The sequence below is a fragment of the Monodon monoceros genome, unplaced genomic scaffold, assembly GCF_005190385.1.
Source record: "Monodon monoceros isolate NGI ecotype Baffin Bay Population unplaced genomic scaffold, NGI_Narwhal_1 Super_Scaffold_2, whole genome shotgun sequence".
Classification (NCBI taxonomy): Eukaryota; Metazoa; Chordata; class Mammalia; order Artiodactyla; family Monodontidae; genus Monodon; species Monodon monoceros.
In genome coordinates, this window is record NW_021703776.1 from 62,777,797 (window position 1) to 62,798,605 (window position 20,809).

Sequence of the window (20,809 nt, forward strand, 5' to 3'; positions counted from 1 at the left end):
GACCAGTCCCTCCTCAAGTTCTACTACATGTCCCTTATTGGGGATCCTACAGCATCTCCATTACAGTAGTTCACACTGAAAATTTTTGTTTACATATATGCCTCTACCACCAGACTAGAAGCTCTCTGTCCTAGCCTTCCTTCTATGGTACTATGGAACTTCTGTGGAACTACGGTAAAGTTCCCAACGTATGTTGAAATTAGCTGCTAGATTCTCAATAAATGTTTGTTGAGCTTGATTATACAGACTGTAAACCAGTATAATCATTGTCACAGCAACATGACTTCAAGGACAGCTTCCTACTTCGGGCCTGAGTATCATTTCTACACCATCGTATAGGTATATGCCAAGGCTCTCCCTTCAGGGTAAATGCCTTCCCCCTCTGGTACACTACATGAGAGATCACAGGATGACACTTAGTGCCCAACTATTGATATTTGGGACCATCTTGGTCCACAGCCCTGCCGTCCACCTCAACAGACCCAGGCTGCGACAATACTTCCCATTCCATTCATGTTCTCTCTTCTACATGCAGGAGGCCTCCTGCCAGCTGATCCTACCAGCCCCTAGTCAGAGGGTGCAACCTACATTTCTGTTCAAGACCCCTGTTAAAATGATATTAAGAGCCTTACAAAAATATAAGACTGGAATTAACATCCACACTTACATGCAGCTTTATGTAATTCTCTAATTTTTTGTAATTTAAACTAATTAAATAATAAACTATAAATATATAGTTTATTTATAAATAATAAACTAATTACTTAAATTAATTTAAGTAACTAATTTAAAAGTCTCGTTATATATTTTTTCATAATTGAGTATTAGCAATGAAGGCTATCCTGAAAGTAATCCAAGACGGAATTCCCAGAGGTCCAGGTAAAACAGCTAGAAAATGTGAGTGCAGATAGGTGGTTGTGATGACAATAATTCCATGGTATTTGCAAGGATGTCTCCAAGCTGGGTTACTGGGAGGGTGGTGAAAATGAAGATTTTCCAAAGGGGCATCGGCAGGAGGAGGGGGTCGTGGGGAAGTAGACGAGGCAGAGGCTCCCATGAGCAAGCCTGGTCCTACCCCCATGCCTCCTGCTTGACCTCCTTAGTGATTGCTGACCACCTGGCAATGCTTCTGAAGCAGCAGGTAGCACGAGACACAGGGAAAAATTGGGACAAACTCCTGAATGACAGGCTTCCGATGGTTCAGAAATGGTCACTGCCCAAGGGTCTACAGATCCTCAATCCATCTCATTCCCCAAGTCTAATGAGGCAGCTTTGGGAATCCAAAGCTTTGCAGTCTGCTCCTGCCTATCTCACTTCAGAGTGTGTGTTCCCTGTGTTACATAGTGATTCAGCCTCAATGGAATTAGATGCTTTCAGAGCTCTGCTTTTGATATTTCCAACCCACCTAAGCCAATTACTGAGGCTTGGAGCAGACCTCAGAGCCTGATGCTGTGAATGACAGGTGGCACACTGGTCTCAGTGACAGGACAGCAGAGCTTCTTGGACTGCTGGCTGAGAACTGAGGCTGAATCATAACCTTGAGACTTCATTTCCTCTCTTGGGAAGTATGATGTATTCTCTCCTTCCTGTGTTTGAGATATTCATCTTCAACATCACAGAAATAACAGGAACCATAAAATGAAACATAAAAATGTAAAGGGTAGAGAAAGCCCTGTGATCCCTGGGGCAGACGACGCAGCTGCATCTTGTGCGATATTTACGACTTCTGCCGTGTGGAAGCCACACGTTACTACAGAGTCCATCCCTCCAAACACATACTGAACATTGACCTTACTCTCAGTCCTGGGGAAGACAGTCATGAAACCGACTCAGCTCCAGAAACCCAGCTTCAGACAAGTTTGGGTCAGAAGGAAAATGAAGATCTGTTTCCCACTTGAAAATTGAAAAGAAATGAGGCAGCTTCACCGTCTCTGGCCTAATATTCCAGCAGAAAGCCACTACAGTAAGCAGGGCATGGACTTTCAGTCAAGCAAAGCCATGTTCAAACTCCATCTGTATCGCTTATAAGCCAGGTATCCTAGATAGCAACTTCTCTGAGCCCTACTTCCTTACCTATAAGAATGAGGACAGTGTCATCTCATCAGTCAGGCTGTGACGACTGGCAGCCTGACCAATGAGTACCTATTTACTGAGTACCTATTATACATTACAAACTAAGTCAGTCAGGTGCTAGATTAAAAAGTGATTTGCTCAAATAATGTTAGTTCCTATTCACTCTGTGATTGTTAAAGATACCTTAGAGTTTTTTTGTTTGTCTTTGTTTGGTTTTGTTTGTTTTCAGTTTCCGGGACTGCAAAGGAAAAGAGGATTATTATTCCTTGGATTTGAATAAATCATGTCTTCCTCTCCAGACAAATCTGACATATCTAGTTTCAACAAGTCATACAGCTAAATGTCCTATATTTCCTGAGATAATTTTCATTTCAAGTAACCTCTTACGATACTTATAAGTACCCTTGTCCTTGTCATCAACCATATATTCATCCATCAGATATTTATTAATCACTTTCTACGGGGAAGATAAAATTTCAGTCCAAAATGGTGACTCAGACTTAATGCCTGGCCTCATGGAAATCTTTTTGGCTCTGGAAACATATCCCATGGAATCAAATCCCAGGTATCAGCCCCATGGCAGCATCAGCATCGTCAAGAGAACACTGCAATTCATCCCTCTCAAACCAAGGTTGTAATTTTCTGCTCTGCAGGAAGCTGGGGTCACTGCGTGACCTCAGTAACTTGAGGTTAAAAACCAATTAGTCATAATCCCACAACTATTTAACTGAGCTTAAAACAGTCTCTAGTCACTGAAAAATTCCAAATTCACCTATTCCCTCTACTCACTATTGAGCATCTGGCTTGAATTTTTGCCTCACATGACCACTAGGGGGCGTTTAATCCCCAACTATATTCTTAAACACTGGTTCTGAGAATGGTGTTGGTATACCATCCGTACCTGTGGGGAAGAGGCGCAGGTGGAAAGCCTGTGAGGCTCAAGTGAAATTTCAGCAGACTGGAACTGAAAATAGGACAAAGAGGGTAAATTCAAGTATCATTCTTAAAAAGTAGTGAGTTATTTATAAATCACTGCTCAAACCTAAATGTAGTCCATGAAACTAAGAAAGGAGATAAACCAAGTTTTATTTTGTGTGTACCATGCATCAGTCACTGAGCTAGAAATCTCCATTTTTGTCATCATATCTTTCCATCACAAGTATCCTGAGACAGATTTTATTTTTGTCTTCATTTTATAAATGAGAAAACAGGCTCAGAGAGGTTATCATTTACTGATGTGTCACACATCTAGCAAGTAGTAAAGAATCTGATTCCAAATCAGGCTGGTTTGAATGCCTACTCAGTTTTCTACTAAATGGCTCACTTGACTGTGATGCTCAAATGCCTCTAAACTTGTTTCCCCCATTCCTATTGTCATAATTCTCCAAATCCTCGTATTACCCTGGGATGCGTGTGTGTTTAGGTGTATGTGCAAGCATGGGTTTAAGTATACTATGAATAAATGATCCTACAACTATGTAATTGTTTTCATACTTAATGACCTTTGTACAACTTGATGAAACAGGGCTTAATTTTGGCTGGGTATAATTTATACAATCTACATGTTTTAGTCTCCTTTGTAGTGCCAACACTTTATACTAGAGACAATTCACGGATACTGAATGAATTAACAAATAAATAAACATGGCTCTTGGAAAGCAACAGTAGGGAACTTCTCTCATCTGGAAATTTCCTGGAGCCAGTGACTTAAGGTTGAGATTGTCTTTCAATAGAAAACTCCAAAGCAGAAGGAGTGGACCTGATTTCACAGGATTTGTTCAACCTGCTCCATACACATCATCTAATCCCAAGGAGAACAGACCCTGACCTGTTCACAGAGCACCCTGGGACGCCCAGCCCAAAGCACAGTTACTGCAAGCTCCTAAGAAAAGGCTCAGCCGAGCCAGCACTGACTGCTCCAGCCCTCCTGAGGCTTGACCTCCAAGTCACTGATACAACTAACCGGGATAATTTGATTTGCAGTGTTTCAGACTGGCAAGTCTGAAATCCTTAAAGGATATAGCAGGCTGGAAACTTAGGCTTGTCCCACAAGGAATTTTTGAGGAAGCATTCCTTCTTCTCTGAGAAACCTCGGCTTTTGCTCTCAAGGCTTTCAACTCATTGGTTGAAGTCCACCCATATTAGGGAGGGTAATCTGCCTTTATTTAAAGTCGAGTGATTGTAGATGTTGATCACATCTATAAAATACCTTCACAACAACCACCTTACACTAGGGTTTGACCAAACAGCTGGGTCCTCTAGCCTGGCCAGGTTGACACATACAATTTTACCATCACAAGGGGTTTCTTCAGGCTCTTCTTACCATCTTCTCCAAACAGAAGCACTTCTCATCCCAGTCTTAGACGTGTGCATTCTTACCAGGATTCTGCCCAGACCTTTTGGGCTGAAGTCTCTTGGCTTCTGATTTCCGACTTGCCTCTGGATCCCCTTGGCTCCCTGTTCCTCACCCACAGCTCAGCCCACCCCGTCCTTACGTCCAACCCATCCTGTTGCCCCGGGCTTCTGCTTATTCTGGGCTATGGACTTTAGGTAGATGGAAAGTTCCATTTGAAGGAAGAGTGGAAAACTTTTTATGAAGAACTTGACATTTTAAATGAGTAGCATTCCTGCTTTTTTCATCTTTACTAATTATACACTATTCAGTGGAACTTTAATATTACTATATTATATAATTCTGTCAAAGGAGAAATAGTAAGATAACCCATAATCACACTACCCTAAAATAACCACGCTTAACATTTTAGTATACTTCAGTCTTTTCCCTGCATGTATAATTTTGCAGAGTTGTAATCACACCCAACATACAATTTTATTATGTTTTTCCATTTACCATTATATTATAAGCATTTTTAATGTTGCCACATAATCTTCATGTCTGTCATTGTTAATAGCTACATAATAGTTCACTGAATTGAAGTGCTTTATTTACTTAACTATCCTATTATCTTTCAACAATTTCCAATTTCTTCTTACAGTAAATATGCGTAGTGATTGTAGTGCTCTTTTTCAAACTTAGAATTCTTTCACATAGGCTTAAAATTGTTTGGCAAGAATACTGTGTATACATTTTTATCTCTTGACATATATTTCCAAATGGATCTTTTTAAAGGTTGCATCAATTTACACTGCTGCCAGTGTAAATAAGGACCACTGTGTCTTTGTTCTCTTGAGAGTAGAGCTTTGACAGGTGGGGATAGGAGCCCAGGAGGAAGACATTTCAACACCAAAGCCTGAGCCTTGCATTCTGTAAAGTACCCTGATCCTCACTGATACACCAGTTTTGTGTTGCTTTGTTTCTCACAGACTGAGCAGTTGATAACTCTGTGGGTCCTCTTCGTTTTTACCATTGTTGGAAATGCCATCATGCTGTTCTCTACACTGAGAAGGAAGAGGAAGTTGAGAATGACCTTCTTTGTGGCTCAGCTGGCCATCACAGGTACATAACTGCAGTGTGTGCAGAATTCCAATGGCTCCTCACTTTCAATTATTTTACCAATAGAACTGGTGTATTATCAGTCCAAAATGCAACCGCAAATTTGGGAGAAATTTCTTTAGGGATATAAAGCTCAAATTTGAATTTTTCTTCCAGCAAATTTAACATATTTAAATATTTATAAGATTCCATTATAAAAATAACTCCTTATACAACAAACTTGAAAATATCATTATCAGTGCTACCAAAGCATTCTAAAGAGTTCTACTTTCCCTATACACAGCAGCCTCCATGGTTCACTAAGGTGATATTACCATATCATACCGTCTTATAAGCTTAAAGAATATATCCCAGAAAATAGAGTAAAGGGTAATTAGGATCACCGAGTAAATGCAAAATTCTTGGATGAGGGTATAATAACTTTCTTTCACCATATTTTTTCAATTACAGTGTTGTAATCCACATTCTACAAAACTATGTGTTCTTCTAAAGTGTAAGAATTTAGAGGTGGTAAGGATATCAGCTTAGAATTTAAAGTACTGTCAAGAATAATAATAAATGAACAACTGAAATTTCACCATCTGTTGTCAAAAAGAAGAGTTGCATGTTCTAGTCAAATCCATAGTCTGCTGTGTTAACCTGGGCTTAATTTCTCACGAATGTTCTAGATAGTCTAGATAGTCTAGATAAATTAATTTGTTAATTCCCTCTGGAAAAACTCAAGGGGTCAGATCAGGAGCATTTCAACTGAAGAATTCTTGGAGAGAGAAAGTTTGCCTAGAGTCTGAGATTAGGCTAACTTCTTATTTAAGGTGTTAAAATTTCCTTCATACACATTTCACCATGATCTCAGATCCTGTAGTAAGCGATTTGAGAATACATATCTGAGTCTTTAGTATGTATAAAAAGGTTACTCTGGTATCAGCTGAAGGATCCTATTCTTTCAGATTTACATAAATTTGATTTGAGTCCCCTATCCTATGCTAATGGCCTCCCCAAGGTTTCTTCAAATTTTCTGGACTTTATATTTTTAGTCATCACTTCTGGTTCTTACTTGCTAACTCTGCTGAACCTTTGCTCTCTTTTACAGGAATCTCACCTTCCCTAGTCTTTTTTTTTTTCTTTTTAAGCCATACTGACCCTAACAGGGCACTCAGCTCCCCTTTCTTTTATATTCTTTAAAATCATCCACAGAAACATAACTTTCTATGTTTAAAAGACTTTGTCAAATGTTTCTGGCAACAGAGGGAGACTGCATTATAGCAAAGCAAATATATTAAAATTGAATATTATATATTTTTGAAACTTTCAGCTACAACCAGTTGTGTCTTTGACTCTCCAATGTTGTTTTATACGATAACCAAATTTTTTCACATAAACATATTCTTGAATCATCAGATTCAACTGACATCATCAGTGACACACATATTTGGAAAATTAAATTCAGAGACATTAATTCTTGGCTCTTCTGATAGAGAAAAATAAGCGTTAACAGTTATTACTGGGTAAGGCAATATTAATGCCCTTCATTAAATAATATTTTCCATCATGACTCACCTCCTAAGAGCAGCTTCCTACTTACAGGCCGGTATCCTTGAGTGATTCTTTAAGGAATATTTTGATTTCCATTTAGTAGGTGAATCAATTGGAGTCAGATTCATCTGCACATCTATAAAATCCAGATAATGGTGGCTTAAGTTTACAAGGATTTATTTTCATCTATGTAAACAATTCTGGAGGTAGACGGTCCAGGGCTCATATTTTATTTTCTTATCACTGGGGTCTCAGGCTCCTGTATATATATTTTTACTCTATTAAAGGATTTTCATACTCAAGGTCACCTCATGGTATGGATGGCTCTTGGTTCAAGGTGGCTGCTAGAACTCCTGCCATCATCCCCAGATTCTAGTCTAACAGAAAGGACGAGAGGAGGAAGGACAAGAGGGGCTCATGCCAGATATGTGTCCTCTTAACTGGCATTCCTAGAACTCCCATCCATTCATTTTTGCTTGCATCTCATTTGTTATCTCTAACTGAAGAAAAGCTGGTAAATGTTTTTGTTTGTTCATTTTTAACCCATTGGCCAGAATAAAATCAAGCTTCTTTTCCTAAGGAAGAATGAGAGAACAGAGATAAGTAGCAGTCTCTGGCATAGCTTGCCTTCCATATTTCAGTTTCCATTGAGAACTGAGAAGTTTAGACAATGAATCTCTGTTTGACTACCCATTTGACTGCTTTGAAGGTGCTTCCTCCAGAGTGACATGCTTTCTTCTTTACACCTCATGTCTTGGAAGGCCAGCACTTCGCATGTTGTCCAAACACTGCAGTGACCCATTGGATGACTGCCCCATTAAGTAGATAAACTCCTATTGTTGACTATTCACATAACCTCCCCCCCCACCCAGTTTTTAGCTATTATTAGCAATTCTGCAATGAATATTCTCACAATTAAATCTTGTGAGCATTCTTTATAATTTATTTAAGAAAATTTATAGACATGAACTTACTGCATCAAAGGAAGACACTTTTGTGAGCTTCAAACTGGCCAATGTCCTGTTAGGTCACCCAGGATTAAAAGGTGATGAAAAATGTCATGGGACAAATGCTCTAGAAGCTACCAACACAGATCCACACTGAGTCTTGTTTAAAAAGGACCCTGAAAACAAAAGCCCTACTGGCTTGCAATAGTTATAGAATCATGACCAGTTCCTTGAGGACACGGATTCTCTTTGTTCGCCTATAAATGTTCTATCTGTACCTACTCAAGTCTAATTTGCTTATTTTAAAAAGGAGCATTTTCTTCCACCCTAGCCAGTGTATCAGAGAAGAAGCCACACCTAATTTGGCCTTTCTTTCCCCCACAGTAATTATAGCAGCACTCGTATTTGTGAAAACAAAGAACACATCATTTACAAGACATTTGAAGAATTGTTTTTATTTTGCATCTGTATATTTTAATTCACTTCCCTCTTCTCCACATTTCTGATCCCTTCAAAAAATGTTAGCTAATTCTTCTCTATATCTTCCATTAGGAATTTTAACTGTAGGTTTAGTCTTGAGAACGGAAGGAAACCAGAAGTTCTTAAAGCTGCTATTTTGGCATATTCTGCCATTCTTAGCACTTCCATTTTAACAATCTATTGGATGAATTTAATGACTGTTTATATTTTATGAGCTAAAGTGCCAATTAAAATTTATTAGTCATTTATCATCTTCAAGACTGACTTGTCTGTTTTATTCAAATGTCATAAAGAAGGGGAGCTAATGAGAGTAACTCCCATTGAGTGTTCAACCAAGGAAAGACAGAAAACATATATTTTTTGGCACATATTCAAATAACGTCCTTCTTCTGATAGGACCAAATCTCACATTGGTGGAAATTAGCTCTGCCTCAAAGCACTTTCTGGAGAGCAATTTACTAATAAACGAAGGTATGTGCCACCCTGAAAGCCTTCCTGTTAATTATCTGACAGCAGAGAAAATTGAGAGGTTCAGGCAGGGAGGTGAGACCAGGAAGACTGAGGTATTCAAGGCCATCCATGGAGTTCACTACCACTTCCAATGCTAATTTCACTCACTTTTTCCCTGGGGTTTTGAGTTGTATACTCAGTTCATTTATTTATTTTAATTCTGCTCATTCGTTTTTTAAATATTTTTTCAGCTTTATTGAGATAAAGTTGACATAGACTATGTATAAGCTTAATATGTACAAAGTAATGATATGCTGTATGTACCTATTGCAATAAATTCAGTTAGCATCCATCACCTCACATAGTTACAATCTGTGTTTGGCGGGGGAGGGGAGTATGTTAAGAACTTTTAAAATCTACTCTCTAAGCAACTTTCAAATATACAATACAGTATTGTTAATGACGGTTGCCATGTTGTACATTACATCCCCAGAACTTATTCTTCTCATAACCAGAAATTTGTTCCATTCGACCATCTTCACCCATTTCCCCCAATCCCCACCTCTGGTAACCACCAATTTGTCCTCTGTTTCTATGAGTTCTTTTTTTTTTTTTTCTCTTTTCAGATTCCACATATAGCATTTGTCTTTGACATTTCATAATGCCTTCAAGATTCATTTATGTTGTCACAAATGGGAGGATCTCTTTCTTTTTATGGTTGAATAATATTCCATTGTGTATGTGTACCATGTATTCTTTTTTTATAAATTTATTTATTTTATTCATTTATTTTTGCCTGCATTAAGTCTTCGTTGCTGCGTGTGGGCTTTCTCTAGTTGCGGCGAGCGGGGCCTACTGTTTATTGCAGTGCACGGGATTCTCACGGAGGTGGCTTCTCTTGTTGCGGAGCGTGGTCTCCAGGCGCGTGGGCTTCAGTAGCTGTGGCGCTCGGGTTTAGTTGCTCTGCGGCATGTGGGATCTTCCTGGACCAGGGCTCGAACCTGTGTTCCCTGAATTGGCAGACAGATTCTTAACCACTGCGCCACCAGAGAAGCCCTATACCATGTATTCTTTATCCATTAATCCACTGATGAAAACTTAGGTTGTTTCCATGTTTTGGTTATTGTATATAATGCTGCCATAAACATGGAGGTACAGATACTTTGAAGATAGAGATTTTATTTCCTTTGGATATATATACACAGGAGTGAAATTGCTGGATCATATGGGAGTTTTTAATTTCTTAAGGAAACTCCATACTGTTTTCCATAGTGGCTACACCAATTTACCTTCCCACCAAAAATGTACAAAAGTCCCCTTTTCTCCACATCCTCACCAACACTTACCTCTTGTCTTTCTGATAATAGCCATTCTAACGTTTGTGGTGATAACTCTTTGTGGTTTTGATTTGCGTTTCCCTGGTGATTAGTGATGTTGAGTATCTTTTCTTGTACCTGTTGGCCATTTGAATATTTTCTTTGGAAAAATGTCTATTTATGTTCTGTGTCCATAATTTAAATGGATTATTTCTATTTTGGCTATTGAGTTGTATGAGTTTCTTATATATTTTGTATATTAACCCCTTATCAGATATATTGTTTGCAAATATTTTCTCCCATTCCATATGTTGCCTTTTCATTTTTTTGATCATTTCTTTTTTTATGTATAAGCATTTTAGTTTGACATATTCCTGCCTGGTTATTTTGCTTTTGTTACCTATGCTTTGGGTGTCATATCCATAAAATCATCGCCAAGAACAATATTGAGGAGTTTTTCCCTATGTATTCTTCTAGGAGTTTGATGGCTTCAAGATCTTACATTTTTCTTTAATCCACTTCAAATTAATCTTTGTGAGCAGTGTAAGATAGGGGGTCCAGTTTCATTTTTTTGCATGTGAATATCCAGTTTTCCCAGCACACTTATTGAAGAAATTATCTTTTCTCTATTGAGTATTCTTGGCTCCCTACAGTCAACTATTAGTTGACTTTATATTCATGGGTTTATTTCTGGTCTCTCAATTCTGTTTCAATGGTCTATGTGTCTATATTTATGCCAGTACCATACTGTTTTGATTATTACAGCTTTGTAGTATATTTTGAAATCAGAATGTGTAATGCCTCCAGTTTTGTTCTTCTTTCTCAGAATTTCTTTGGGTATTTGAGGTCTTTTGTGGTTTGATATGAATTTTAGGAATTTTTTTCTATTTCTGTGGAAAAATGCCATTGAAATCTTGACAGGGATTGCATTGAATCTATAGATTGTTTTGGGTATTATGGACATTTTAACAACATTAAATTTTCCAATCCATGAACAGGGGGTATCTTTCTATTTATTTGTGTCTTCTTCAATTTCTTTAATCAGTATCTTACAATTTTCTGTGTGCAGATCTTTCACCTCCTTCATTAAATTTATTAATAAGTATTTTATTGTTTTGGATGCTATTGAAAATGGGATTGTTTCCTTTATTTCTTTTTCAGATAATTGTTAGTGCATCAAAATGCAGCTGACTTTTGTATGTTGATTTTATATCCTGCAACCCAAATCAGGCAAAAATACCAACTAAGCTCCCTAGCCAAATGGGGTCACCATCTGTGATCTTTGCTCTGGTGCATGTGTGAAGAGAAATGTCATCTGCCAAGATCTGAGCACTGGTTGTTATAAGCTCCACCCTTCTTCTCTGCTTGTTTCTGATCCACAGTGGTCAAGCCCTGCAGATTTTCCCAGTGATTCTTGTGAGTTGAGACCAGAGAGGGCATCCTGGGAAGCATCCTGCAACACTGGGGGAAGTGGATGCTCACTTTGGGATATTTTTTCCCCACTGGAGAAATTGTAGGCCCAGTAGGGCCCTCTCAGTGTGGCCTTGTGCCTACCTGGGGGAAGGACGATGCTGTCAGAGTGTAGTTCTTCAAATTACCCTTCTAACGTGGTCCTTCTTGGTCTCTGTGGTCCAGGGGGTTGTTTCACATCACCCCTGTGTTCTAGAGTTTTCACAATCATGTCTTGTCTATGGACACTTGCTAGTTGGTCTTCTTGTGAGGGGGACTGAAGTCAGGAATGATCTATGTTGCCATCTTGAAGACATTACTTGTAATTCTTCCCTTTCATAATGAAAATGCTTAAGACTAAGGATTTTTTTCTGAATTCATAAATTTTATGAGATAATTCTTATTGTTTTTATTTTCCAAATATTTTAGTGTTGAATTTTTAATTTCCTCTTTCACTACTAAATAACTATTTAGTAGTTTTTTGTTATTCTTATCTTTAATTTCTAGGCAACTTTATTTTTCTTTAACATTTTGTAATTCACATTTAATTTTATTGCCTTGCAGTCAGAGAATATTTTTAGAAGGATTCCTGCTCTTTGGAATTTACTAAAAGTACCTTTGAGGTATAACACGTAATTATTTATTTTGAAAAATATCTAACGTTTACTAAAAATTAGGACATAATAATTAAAATTGGGGAAATTAAAAAAAAAAATCACCTAAATGAAAAAGAGCAATGGTTGTTTACTTTAGAGCTTACTATAGCAAGGAAGTCAGTCAGTATCATTTGTGTTGGCAGGACTCAAAGGTAGGCAGAGGAGTGGGAAAGCTTTGTAACACACACAAAAAAAGAAAAGCCTGCAGGTGTGCCCTGATTGGAAACTGTTGGCATGGGAAGCAGTAGGCAGACTAACCAGAAGCACAGCATCCTATGTGATTGGTTAGCATTGCATATTTGTCTTTCTCTGTTTGGTCCTAAGTTGGAAGCAGAGTCGGTTATTAATAAGGGAAGCTGTCAGTTGTTAATCAAGTGCTTCCTATTTGGGGCATATCACTACAGCAGTTATTGTTTGGCTTTCTGGACTGGTTGCTACAGATAGTAGGCTGGCTTCCTGAGCTGGTTACTTCAGGTTGCAGTTCAGAGTTCCATTTTTATATACAGTCTGGTCATTGTCCATATGTATATTCAGTCTCTCAATGTATTCTTTGTGCTTATCTTTCTGAATTTGCCCTTATTAATTACAGTCTTCAGATTTTCTCTATTTCCATATATGTACTTCTTGCCTATTTGATATGTCATGAGTGACTAAAAGTGCTGTTAAAAAGTTTCACACTTTGTCTCATTTTCTCCCAGTATTTTTTATCAATATTTATTTTATAAATTTTAACATTTTGTTATTTGGCTCCTAAAGGCTCCTGACTAATTTATCTTTAATATAGGTCTGAGTGCTTAATGTTATAAACACACACACACACACACACACACACACAATCCTTCTAGTTTCATTTATTAGCTTGCTTAAATTTTATTTGTGTGATATTAATATTAAATGTGTCTATTTAATTGTTATTGCATTTGTTTTCCAAGCACGGGACTAAGCATTTTAATAAAATCTCATTTAAAAAATATATTTATCTCATTTGTCTTCTGCTTTATGACTATGCTTGCAATAATTATCAGCAAGTATTTCTATATTTGAATGTTTCAATGCTCACCAATAGTTGGCTTCCCCATTCTTGGTTCCTTTATTTTGATAGAGCTTCCAATTTTCTGGAGTACTTTGAGTGCTAATATTTTTCCTCATTCAGCCTGGATAGGATTCTCAAGCACCCGGCATCAATGAAAAAGACTTTCTCTTGCCTCCACAACAATGGCAGTATAGATGAGGAAACCTTGAATTCACAACTCAGATCACCATAGATGTTGCTCCACTGACTTCTGGCACCCCACGTTACAGAAAAGTCTAAAGTCAGCCTGGAATTTCTTCCTTTATAGCTTACCAGATTTTTTCTTTTGTTTCCAGATTTTCTTTTCCTTTTTTTGCTGTGCTGAGCTGGGTATGGGATCTTAGTTCTCTTACCAGGGAACAAACCTGCACCCCCTGCAATGGAAGTTCAGTCTTAACCACTGGACCTCCAGGGAAGTCCCTAATTTTTTTTTTTTTTTTTTTGAGGATTCACACTTTTACCTGGTTATATCTATTTATTGATCCACTATATCAGTTCTGCTTTTTGCCAAGTAAGCTCTTTGGATCTGCAGATTAAAGTGATTTCATAGCTCATTTTATTTATGTCTGAATATTGATTATCTTCCATTTATTCTTATTGTATGTTCAGGAGCACTAACTATTCATACGTCAGTAACTATGGTCCTTCTCTCTCACCATTTAGATATCTTGGTCCTATTCTTCTAACTATTAAAACTTTTTCTAATTATTGTTTTGATTAGCAGTGTTAACTCTACTTTTTAATGTTTCTAAAGTATCTTAAAAGTTGCTTTTCCTTTGAGCAGTTTCAAAACATTCATTCCTTACATTATCCAGTACCTTTTTATCTGTCAACTTCTCAGTATTTCTCTTTTTACAACTTACCTAATGTCTTATTATCTCATCTTTCTCCTTTTACGCCACAATGTCAAAGTTTTTCTAAAGTGTAAAAAGAACACAAAACACACTGCTTAAGATTTAAGTATGTTTCCTGAACTAAAAGGGTTTTTTTTAAAGGATTTTTTTTCTGACATTTGTGTATTCTTTTCTACTTAATATTACAAAATTTCTCTACCATATGACTCACTCATTCCACTAAAAGTTGCTTGATTGGCTAACATCTGAATAAATGTGCATGCTTTTCATTTAGATTACTCATACAGTGGCTAGACAATACCATCATTGTTTCCCACTCTGAGAAGAGATGGTCTATGTTTGTAAAGAAAATCAGTTTCTCTTGAGCAGGAAAAGAAGGTATTGTCCTTTCACTATGGGAATAATTTAACTAAAAGGAATGAACTCTTATCCCAGGAAAACTTTTTCTTCTTTAGAGAAATTGGGTTTTTTTTTTGTTCCCTCCGTTTGCTCCACCATTAGCACACTGTGTGACCTGGAAAGGGCACTTAACCTCACTAAGTGTTCGTTTTCTCATCTCTAAAATGAAGGAGTTATCTGGATGATCTTAAGAGACCAGAAGTGATCTGGCTCTAGTAGTCCTGTGCTTCTAATTAGAAATTTCCAGTTGTAGAAATTGAGGGGAATTTTTACATTTTCAGATGTCTGCCAGTTAAACAACTTTTGCTATAATGAGTACAGGTCACCTTTATGAATTAGCTCTGTTGCTTAAAAATGGTAATATCTGTCTCCTGGTCTACACAGAACGTGTCCAATGGAATGTAGTAATAATAGTAATAATAATAAGATTGACTCACTCCTCTGCTGCTTGCTACCTCACTGGGCTTCCCAGATTAACACACTACAATTCTTTTTGTGGCTTATTCTTTCATTCCTTCCTCTAGTCATTTAACAAATACTATTAAGCACTTACTACGATGAGGCTTGGTTCTAGGTTACTAAGGACACAGTGGCGTACTTGGTTATTAGTTACAGTTGAAACAATAAAGCAAAAAGGGGGACAATTTTGCTTTTGTCATGCAAAGTTCAGTGACAGAATAAGCTCTGGGCTTGATTTGCTTCGCGATTCAGGAATGCCACCAAGGACCCTGTCTCTGACGTGGTAGAAGGCATCACCCTCAGCCTTGTTCCTCATCCTGGCTGTAGGATGCTGTATTCATTTGCTAGGGCTGCCATAACAATTACCACAGACTGGGTGGCTTAAACAACAGACATTTTTTCTCACAGATCTGGAGGCTAGAGGTCCGGGATGACGATGTTGCCAAGTCTGGTTTCTTCTGAGGCCTCTCTCCTTGAAGTGGTGGCCATCTTCTTCTTTTGTCTTCTGTTGACCTATAACAAATAGACTGCCAATTATTTCTCCAGAAAAAAAATAGGGTTTATTCAGGATCAGTAAAGAATTGCCATTCAGGGTGTGCAAGTACGGCAAGCCATGTGCAAGTCCTCTCACAGGAAGGAGAGGAGAACTCTTTTAAAGAGGGGAAAGGGAAGCTGGGAGGGCTATAGGAAACAAAGGGTCCACCGGAGGACTTGAGAGTTCAAAAGATAATGGCTTTTCATTGGCTGAGTTGTGCTGACGTTTTCTCATTGGCTGAGCTCTTGCCAGGAAAGAAGAGAAAGTCTTTCTTCTTCCTGTTGGGCTCTGCTGTCTTCATAGGACAGGAGAGCTCCCCCTTCTGGCTTCCTGACTATGTTAATTGAGGTTGCTGTTTATCAATTTTGACACTTCACATGGTCTTTCTTCGAGTGTGTGAATGTCTGTGTCCTAGTCTCCTCTTCTTATAAGGACATTAGTCAGGTGGATTAAGTCCAACCCATATGACCTCATTTTACCTTAATTACCTTTGTAAAGGCCCTATCTCCAAATACTTTCATGTTCTGAAGTACTGGGAATTAGGACTTCAACAAATACATTTTGTCGGGGGGATAGGGGGACACAAGTGAACCCATAACGGATGCTTACTAATGACTCCTGGGGAACTCTTGTCCACATGCACAGAGAAAGACTGTTGATTTTTAGAAATTTTCTTAGAAATGTAGGAAGCCACCCTTCCCGGCAGTGCTTAGCAAACACGTACATGACCCTCACCAACCTAACTGGAGCTATATGCTCATATATGAACTAATCAGTGTGAACAAGATATGCAATTACTGATGAGCTCACATTGAAGTCAAATGCCCCACTCCTAGGGATTCAGCTTTCCCCAGAGCACACTGGCTGGGATGAGATATTTGAACTAAAAGTTGGGTTCTTACTAAAAGAAGAAGTAGATGTTGGAGAGATAACCTCATTACAAATGGTAGGGGGGAAAAGACAGTGCTTAATCCTCAGGAGCTTCTATTCAGGGGAGGGGTCGGGGGGAGATTTTTCTCAGGGCTTTAGGACTGGGGCAGCTGGGCAGTTAATGCCTGGAATCCAGAGCAGGACAGAATATATCTCTACCCAAGAGTTGGGAGCCTCCCAAATATATCTGAAGATTAAAAACATTAAAACTCTGCCTGAGAAAAGTAAAATTTATGAAGTTATAAAGTTAGCTTATTCGATTCAACTCGGGAACTTACACAGATCAAGTGAACTGCAATTGTGTTTGTCTCCCTGATATTCAGATAGAAGGGTGATTGGTGAGCACAACCCTTCAGGATGTTTACAAATATCATCACTTTCAAGTTTATACCAGCCTTGTGAGATAAATATTCCCGTTTTCCAGATGAGGACAACAAGGCTCAGAGAGGGTAAGTGGCCTGGCAAAAGTTTTCGAGTGCCTTCTGCCCTGCCCCATAGCCCCTCTGCAGCGTGAGGACGCAAGAATGAGCAGCCTGGAGTTGCAGGTGGTTCTTTTCCCCTAAAGGGGTTTGAGAGCCACCAGCACCTGTTCAAGGGGTCCTTGTGGTCACGCCTTGAGGATCCTCCGAGTAGAGCAACTTAGTATACACACAGGCACCACAACTCTGTCCTGTGCAACTCTGTCCTTGGCTCAGCAATTATTGGCTCAATTCTAGATGAACTCTGCCAAAAATTTTAACATTAAGAATTGTTGCCTGTTTCTAATTTTAATAATTAATGGAAGTTTTGCAACTCTCAGTGACTTTTAACTCAGTTTTCTTTGGCTTACTGTTTCTTGGGCAGTAACAGCGTGATCACTGTTATACAAACAAAGGCTGGACATGATCTATGACCAACTTCTTCCTCCATGGTAATATCATTGCATGCTTCTGAATTCCCCAGCTTTTTGTACAATTGGGTCACTGTCTCAAAATTCGAGCAATCAACACTTGAGTTTAAAACGTGTCCTTGTAGCATACTTTTTAGGCTAATCCAATTCACAATGCTCTGACTTTTGTTGCCAACCGCTTACTTGACACGTCTAAAAATGCCCTTCTTCATGCACAGCTTTCCACACCTCAGTTGCTGCCAGCACATCTTTATCGTTGCTTAGAACAAACAAGAAGTCATCCTAGACTCCTCTCTTTCTCTCACACCACACATGCAATTCATCAGAAAATCATCTGCCTTAAAAAAAATGCAACCACTTCTTGCCATCTCTATTGCTTCCACTCCGTTCTGAGCTTTCAGCATCTCCTGCATGGATTACTTCAATAGCCTCCTGTAGGTCTTCCTGTTTCTATAGTTGCCTCTTTATAGTCTATGCCAAGGGTGGCAAACTATAGTCCATAGGTCAAACTCTGTCAACTGCCTGTTTTTGTAAATAAAGTTTTATTACAACACAAATAGGCCCATTTGTCTACATATTGTCCATGGCTATTTATGTGCTACAATGGCACAGAAATGAACAGATTTGACAGAGGTCATATGGCCCACAAAGCCTAAAATGTTTACTATCTGACCCTTTAAAGAGAAGGTTTTCTTCTCTTTAGGTCCCTGGAATACTCTCAACTTGGCAATCTGAAACGTCCTTTTGAAATAAAAATCAGATCAGGTGATGCCACTGCTCACATCCCTCCTATGACTCCCCAGTTTACCATGAGTAAAATCCAAAAAGCTTTACAAAGACCTTTTAAGGTTACATGATCTGGCTTTTCCATTACCTCTCTGATTTCTTCTACTGCTATCTCCCTCATTCACTCTGCTCCAGCCCAAAGGACCCCTTGCTGTTCTTCCAACATGCCAGGCACAATCTTACCTCAGAACCTTTGCACATGCTGTATCTTCAGCTTAGAGAGCTCTTTCCCCAGATGTCTGCATGGCTCACTCTCTCGTGTTCCTCAAACCTTTGCTCAAATATCAGTTGCTTGTGGGTTTCTAATTAATACAACCCACCAGCCCTAGATCCCAGAATTCCTGAGACTTCCTTCACACTGTTCTATTTTTCCTTTTTTTTGCATAGCAATTGTTACATTCTACTATGCTATAATTTACTTATGCATTGAGTTTATTGTTTGCCTACACTCCCTAAAATATAGGGCAGGGATTTTTGTTCTATAACAACTTAGAAAAGGACCTGGACGCATAGTAGTCATTCAATAAATATTTGTTGAGAGAATGAATGAACAAATGAATAAATGAAAAATGAACATAAAATATTTACAGGTCCTAACATTCTGCTAAGCACTATGGGGGAATACACACACACACACACACACACACAAACACACACACACACACACACACACACACACACTCCCCAATATGTGACATGTTCCTCTATCTCAAGAATTTATTATCACACACAAAGTTGAAGGAATTTAGGAAAAGTATAATGGAATATAATTAGCACTAAAATGACTAGTATAGCCAAATGTACAGAGTAGATTAGAATAAAAGAGAACAAAGTAGGACAGAGTTGTTTGGGAAGGCTCCTTGAAACACCATGAACCACTCCCAGAAAAGTAGAGAGAATTAAGCTCAATTAAACAGTGGGTGGCAGGAGGAGCTCACAGTATTGCATATGAAGGGCACAGCATAAGCAAAGCCAGGGAAGCGAGGAAGAACAATCTTTACCACACCTGTTGCTCAGCAAATTATTAGTCAGCCTTAGCTTAACAATCCAGTGTTGAAGTTGTGATCTTCCTCCATCAATCATCAATCAATCAATGGGACATTGAGGAGCTTGGTCTAATCCACCTAGAGAGTCAGTACAGAGAAAACAGGCTATAGAAGGGAACATGGAGCCCTCTGGAAGACCCCTGGCCAGGTAGTGCTGGAAGAGCACAAGCGCAGGGTATGCCTTTAGTAGAGCTTCTTGGCATCTGCATGTAGGAAATTCTGATGGACATTCACAAAGCTCCAAGCCCCGGACGTAAAAGAAAGGGAAAGAAGGTTTCCATTTAATAGTTATATTTATTAAACCGATCCATGATGGGAAAAGGCAGAGTCTTCTAGATCCACTGAAATAGTTACTTTGCTATAGATTATTCAGTAATATGCAATCCTCTAAATAGTAATATGATAATATAATATGTAATAATACATGTATATACATTAGATATATACATTATATAATATATATCTATAACTGTATATATAATATATAGAGAAATATATATAATATACAGAGATACAGTTTATAATACATGCAGATACATAATATCATATATATATGGATATATATTATACCTATATGTCTATATATCACATATCATATATATCCATATATATCTATAGATTCAAAAAGACTGACAATATGAAATTTTTTAATAAAAGGAGAGAAACCATGGAACTAAGTATCTACTACCGACCAAGAGAGAGAAGTACTAAATCAGGTCACTAGTGTAGTGTTCTGTCCTTTGAATCAAGGATATGTCATCAGGCCTCACGATGATTATGTATCCATTCAATTAATCAAAGTTCATGGAGCATCTACCATGCACCAGGCTTATGCTAAGTGCCAGGGACTGAGTGGTGAGCAAAACAGACAGTGTGCCAAGCCCTGAGGGACAGAAGTCTCGTGTGGGTGCAGGTATTAAACACACACTGGTCTAGGACAGTTTGGAGGGGTCTCCAAGACCAGCCACCAATTCTTTCTCTGATTATATGATCATGAAAACCCCTTCTGATGACTACTTAAGTCTCTCATATAGATCGTTCAGGAAACTGTGAGGTTTGGGGGAGGTGGCTACAGATTGAAAACCTAATTTCTGAATCTGCCGTGCTGAGGACTAAACCATAGATTTCAAATCACCACAGGAAAGTCACTCTGTGAGCCTCGTGGGGGCACCTTCCTGCTGGCTACATACTCTGCTTTCAAGGGAAATTTTTTCTTGAGCTTTCTTTCTTTTTCCCATTTACATTTTTTCTCACATCTTCTTTTTCCCCCCCTAAGTCTTCCTCCAAATAAGCTTGTCTTGACTTACCTTGAGTTCATTTTGTCAGATTGTCTGTTGTTAATTCCATGTCATCACTGCCTCTCTCCAGGTTTTGCTTTGCATCACAGGGGAGAAGGCTGCATTTCCCAGAATTGTTTTTCCCATTTACTTCCAGGTCACATTCTGCCACTGAGGGGTACAGACATGAAATTTGGAAGGTAG

General features: G+C 38.5%; 2 protein-coding genes across 8 annotated transcripts in view; one reads left to right on the forward strand and one right to left on the reverse strand.

Annotated features, from left to right (window-relative positions):
• The window catches only part of NPSR1 (neuropeptide S receptor 1), a 135,346-nt gene that overhangs the window by 21,771 nt on the left and 92,766 nt on the right, over positions 1 to 20,809 (forward strand). The window contains 1 exon segment of the mRNA XM_029233060.1: positions 5,398 to 5,530. Coding sequence (XP_029088893.1) covers positions 5,398 to 5,530 — 133 coding nt within the window.
• The window catches only part of DPY19L1 (dpy-19 like C-mannosyltransferase 1), a 259,805-nt gene continuing 241,286 nt past the window's right edge, over positions 2,291 to 20,809 (reverse strand). For 4 of the 7 annotated variants that reach the window (XR_003795121.1, XR_003795122.1, XR_003795116.1 and 1 more), the window contains 3 exons: positions 20,636 to 20,776; positions 19,289 to 19,406; positions 15,061 to 15,655 (listed from right to left, as the gene is read on the reverse strand). The gene's annotated coding sequence lies outside the window, so the exon portion shown is untranslated. Of the gene's footprint in view, positions 2,312 to 2,974; positions 3,038 to 7,172; positions 7,197 to 14,071; positions 14,348 to 15,060; positions 15,656 to 19,288; positions 19,407 to 20,635; positions 20,777 to 20,809 lie in introns of those variants that run through there. The other 3 variants (XR_003795119.1, XR_003795120.1, XR_003795117.1) reach the window with 3 other exon arrangements.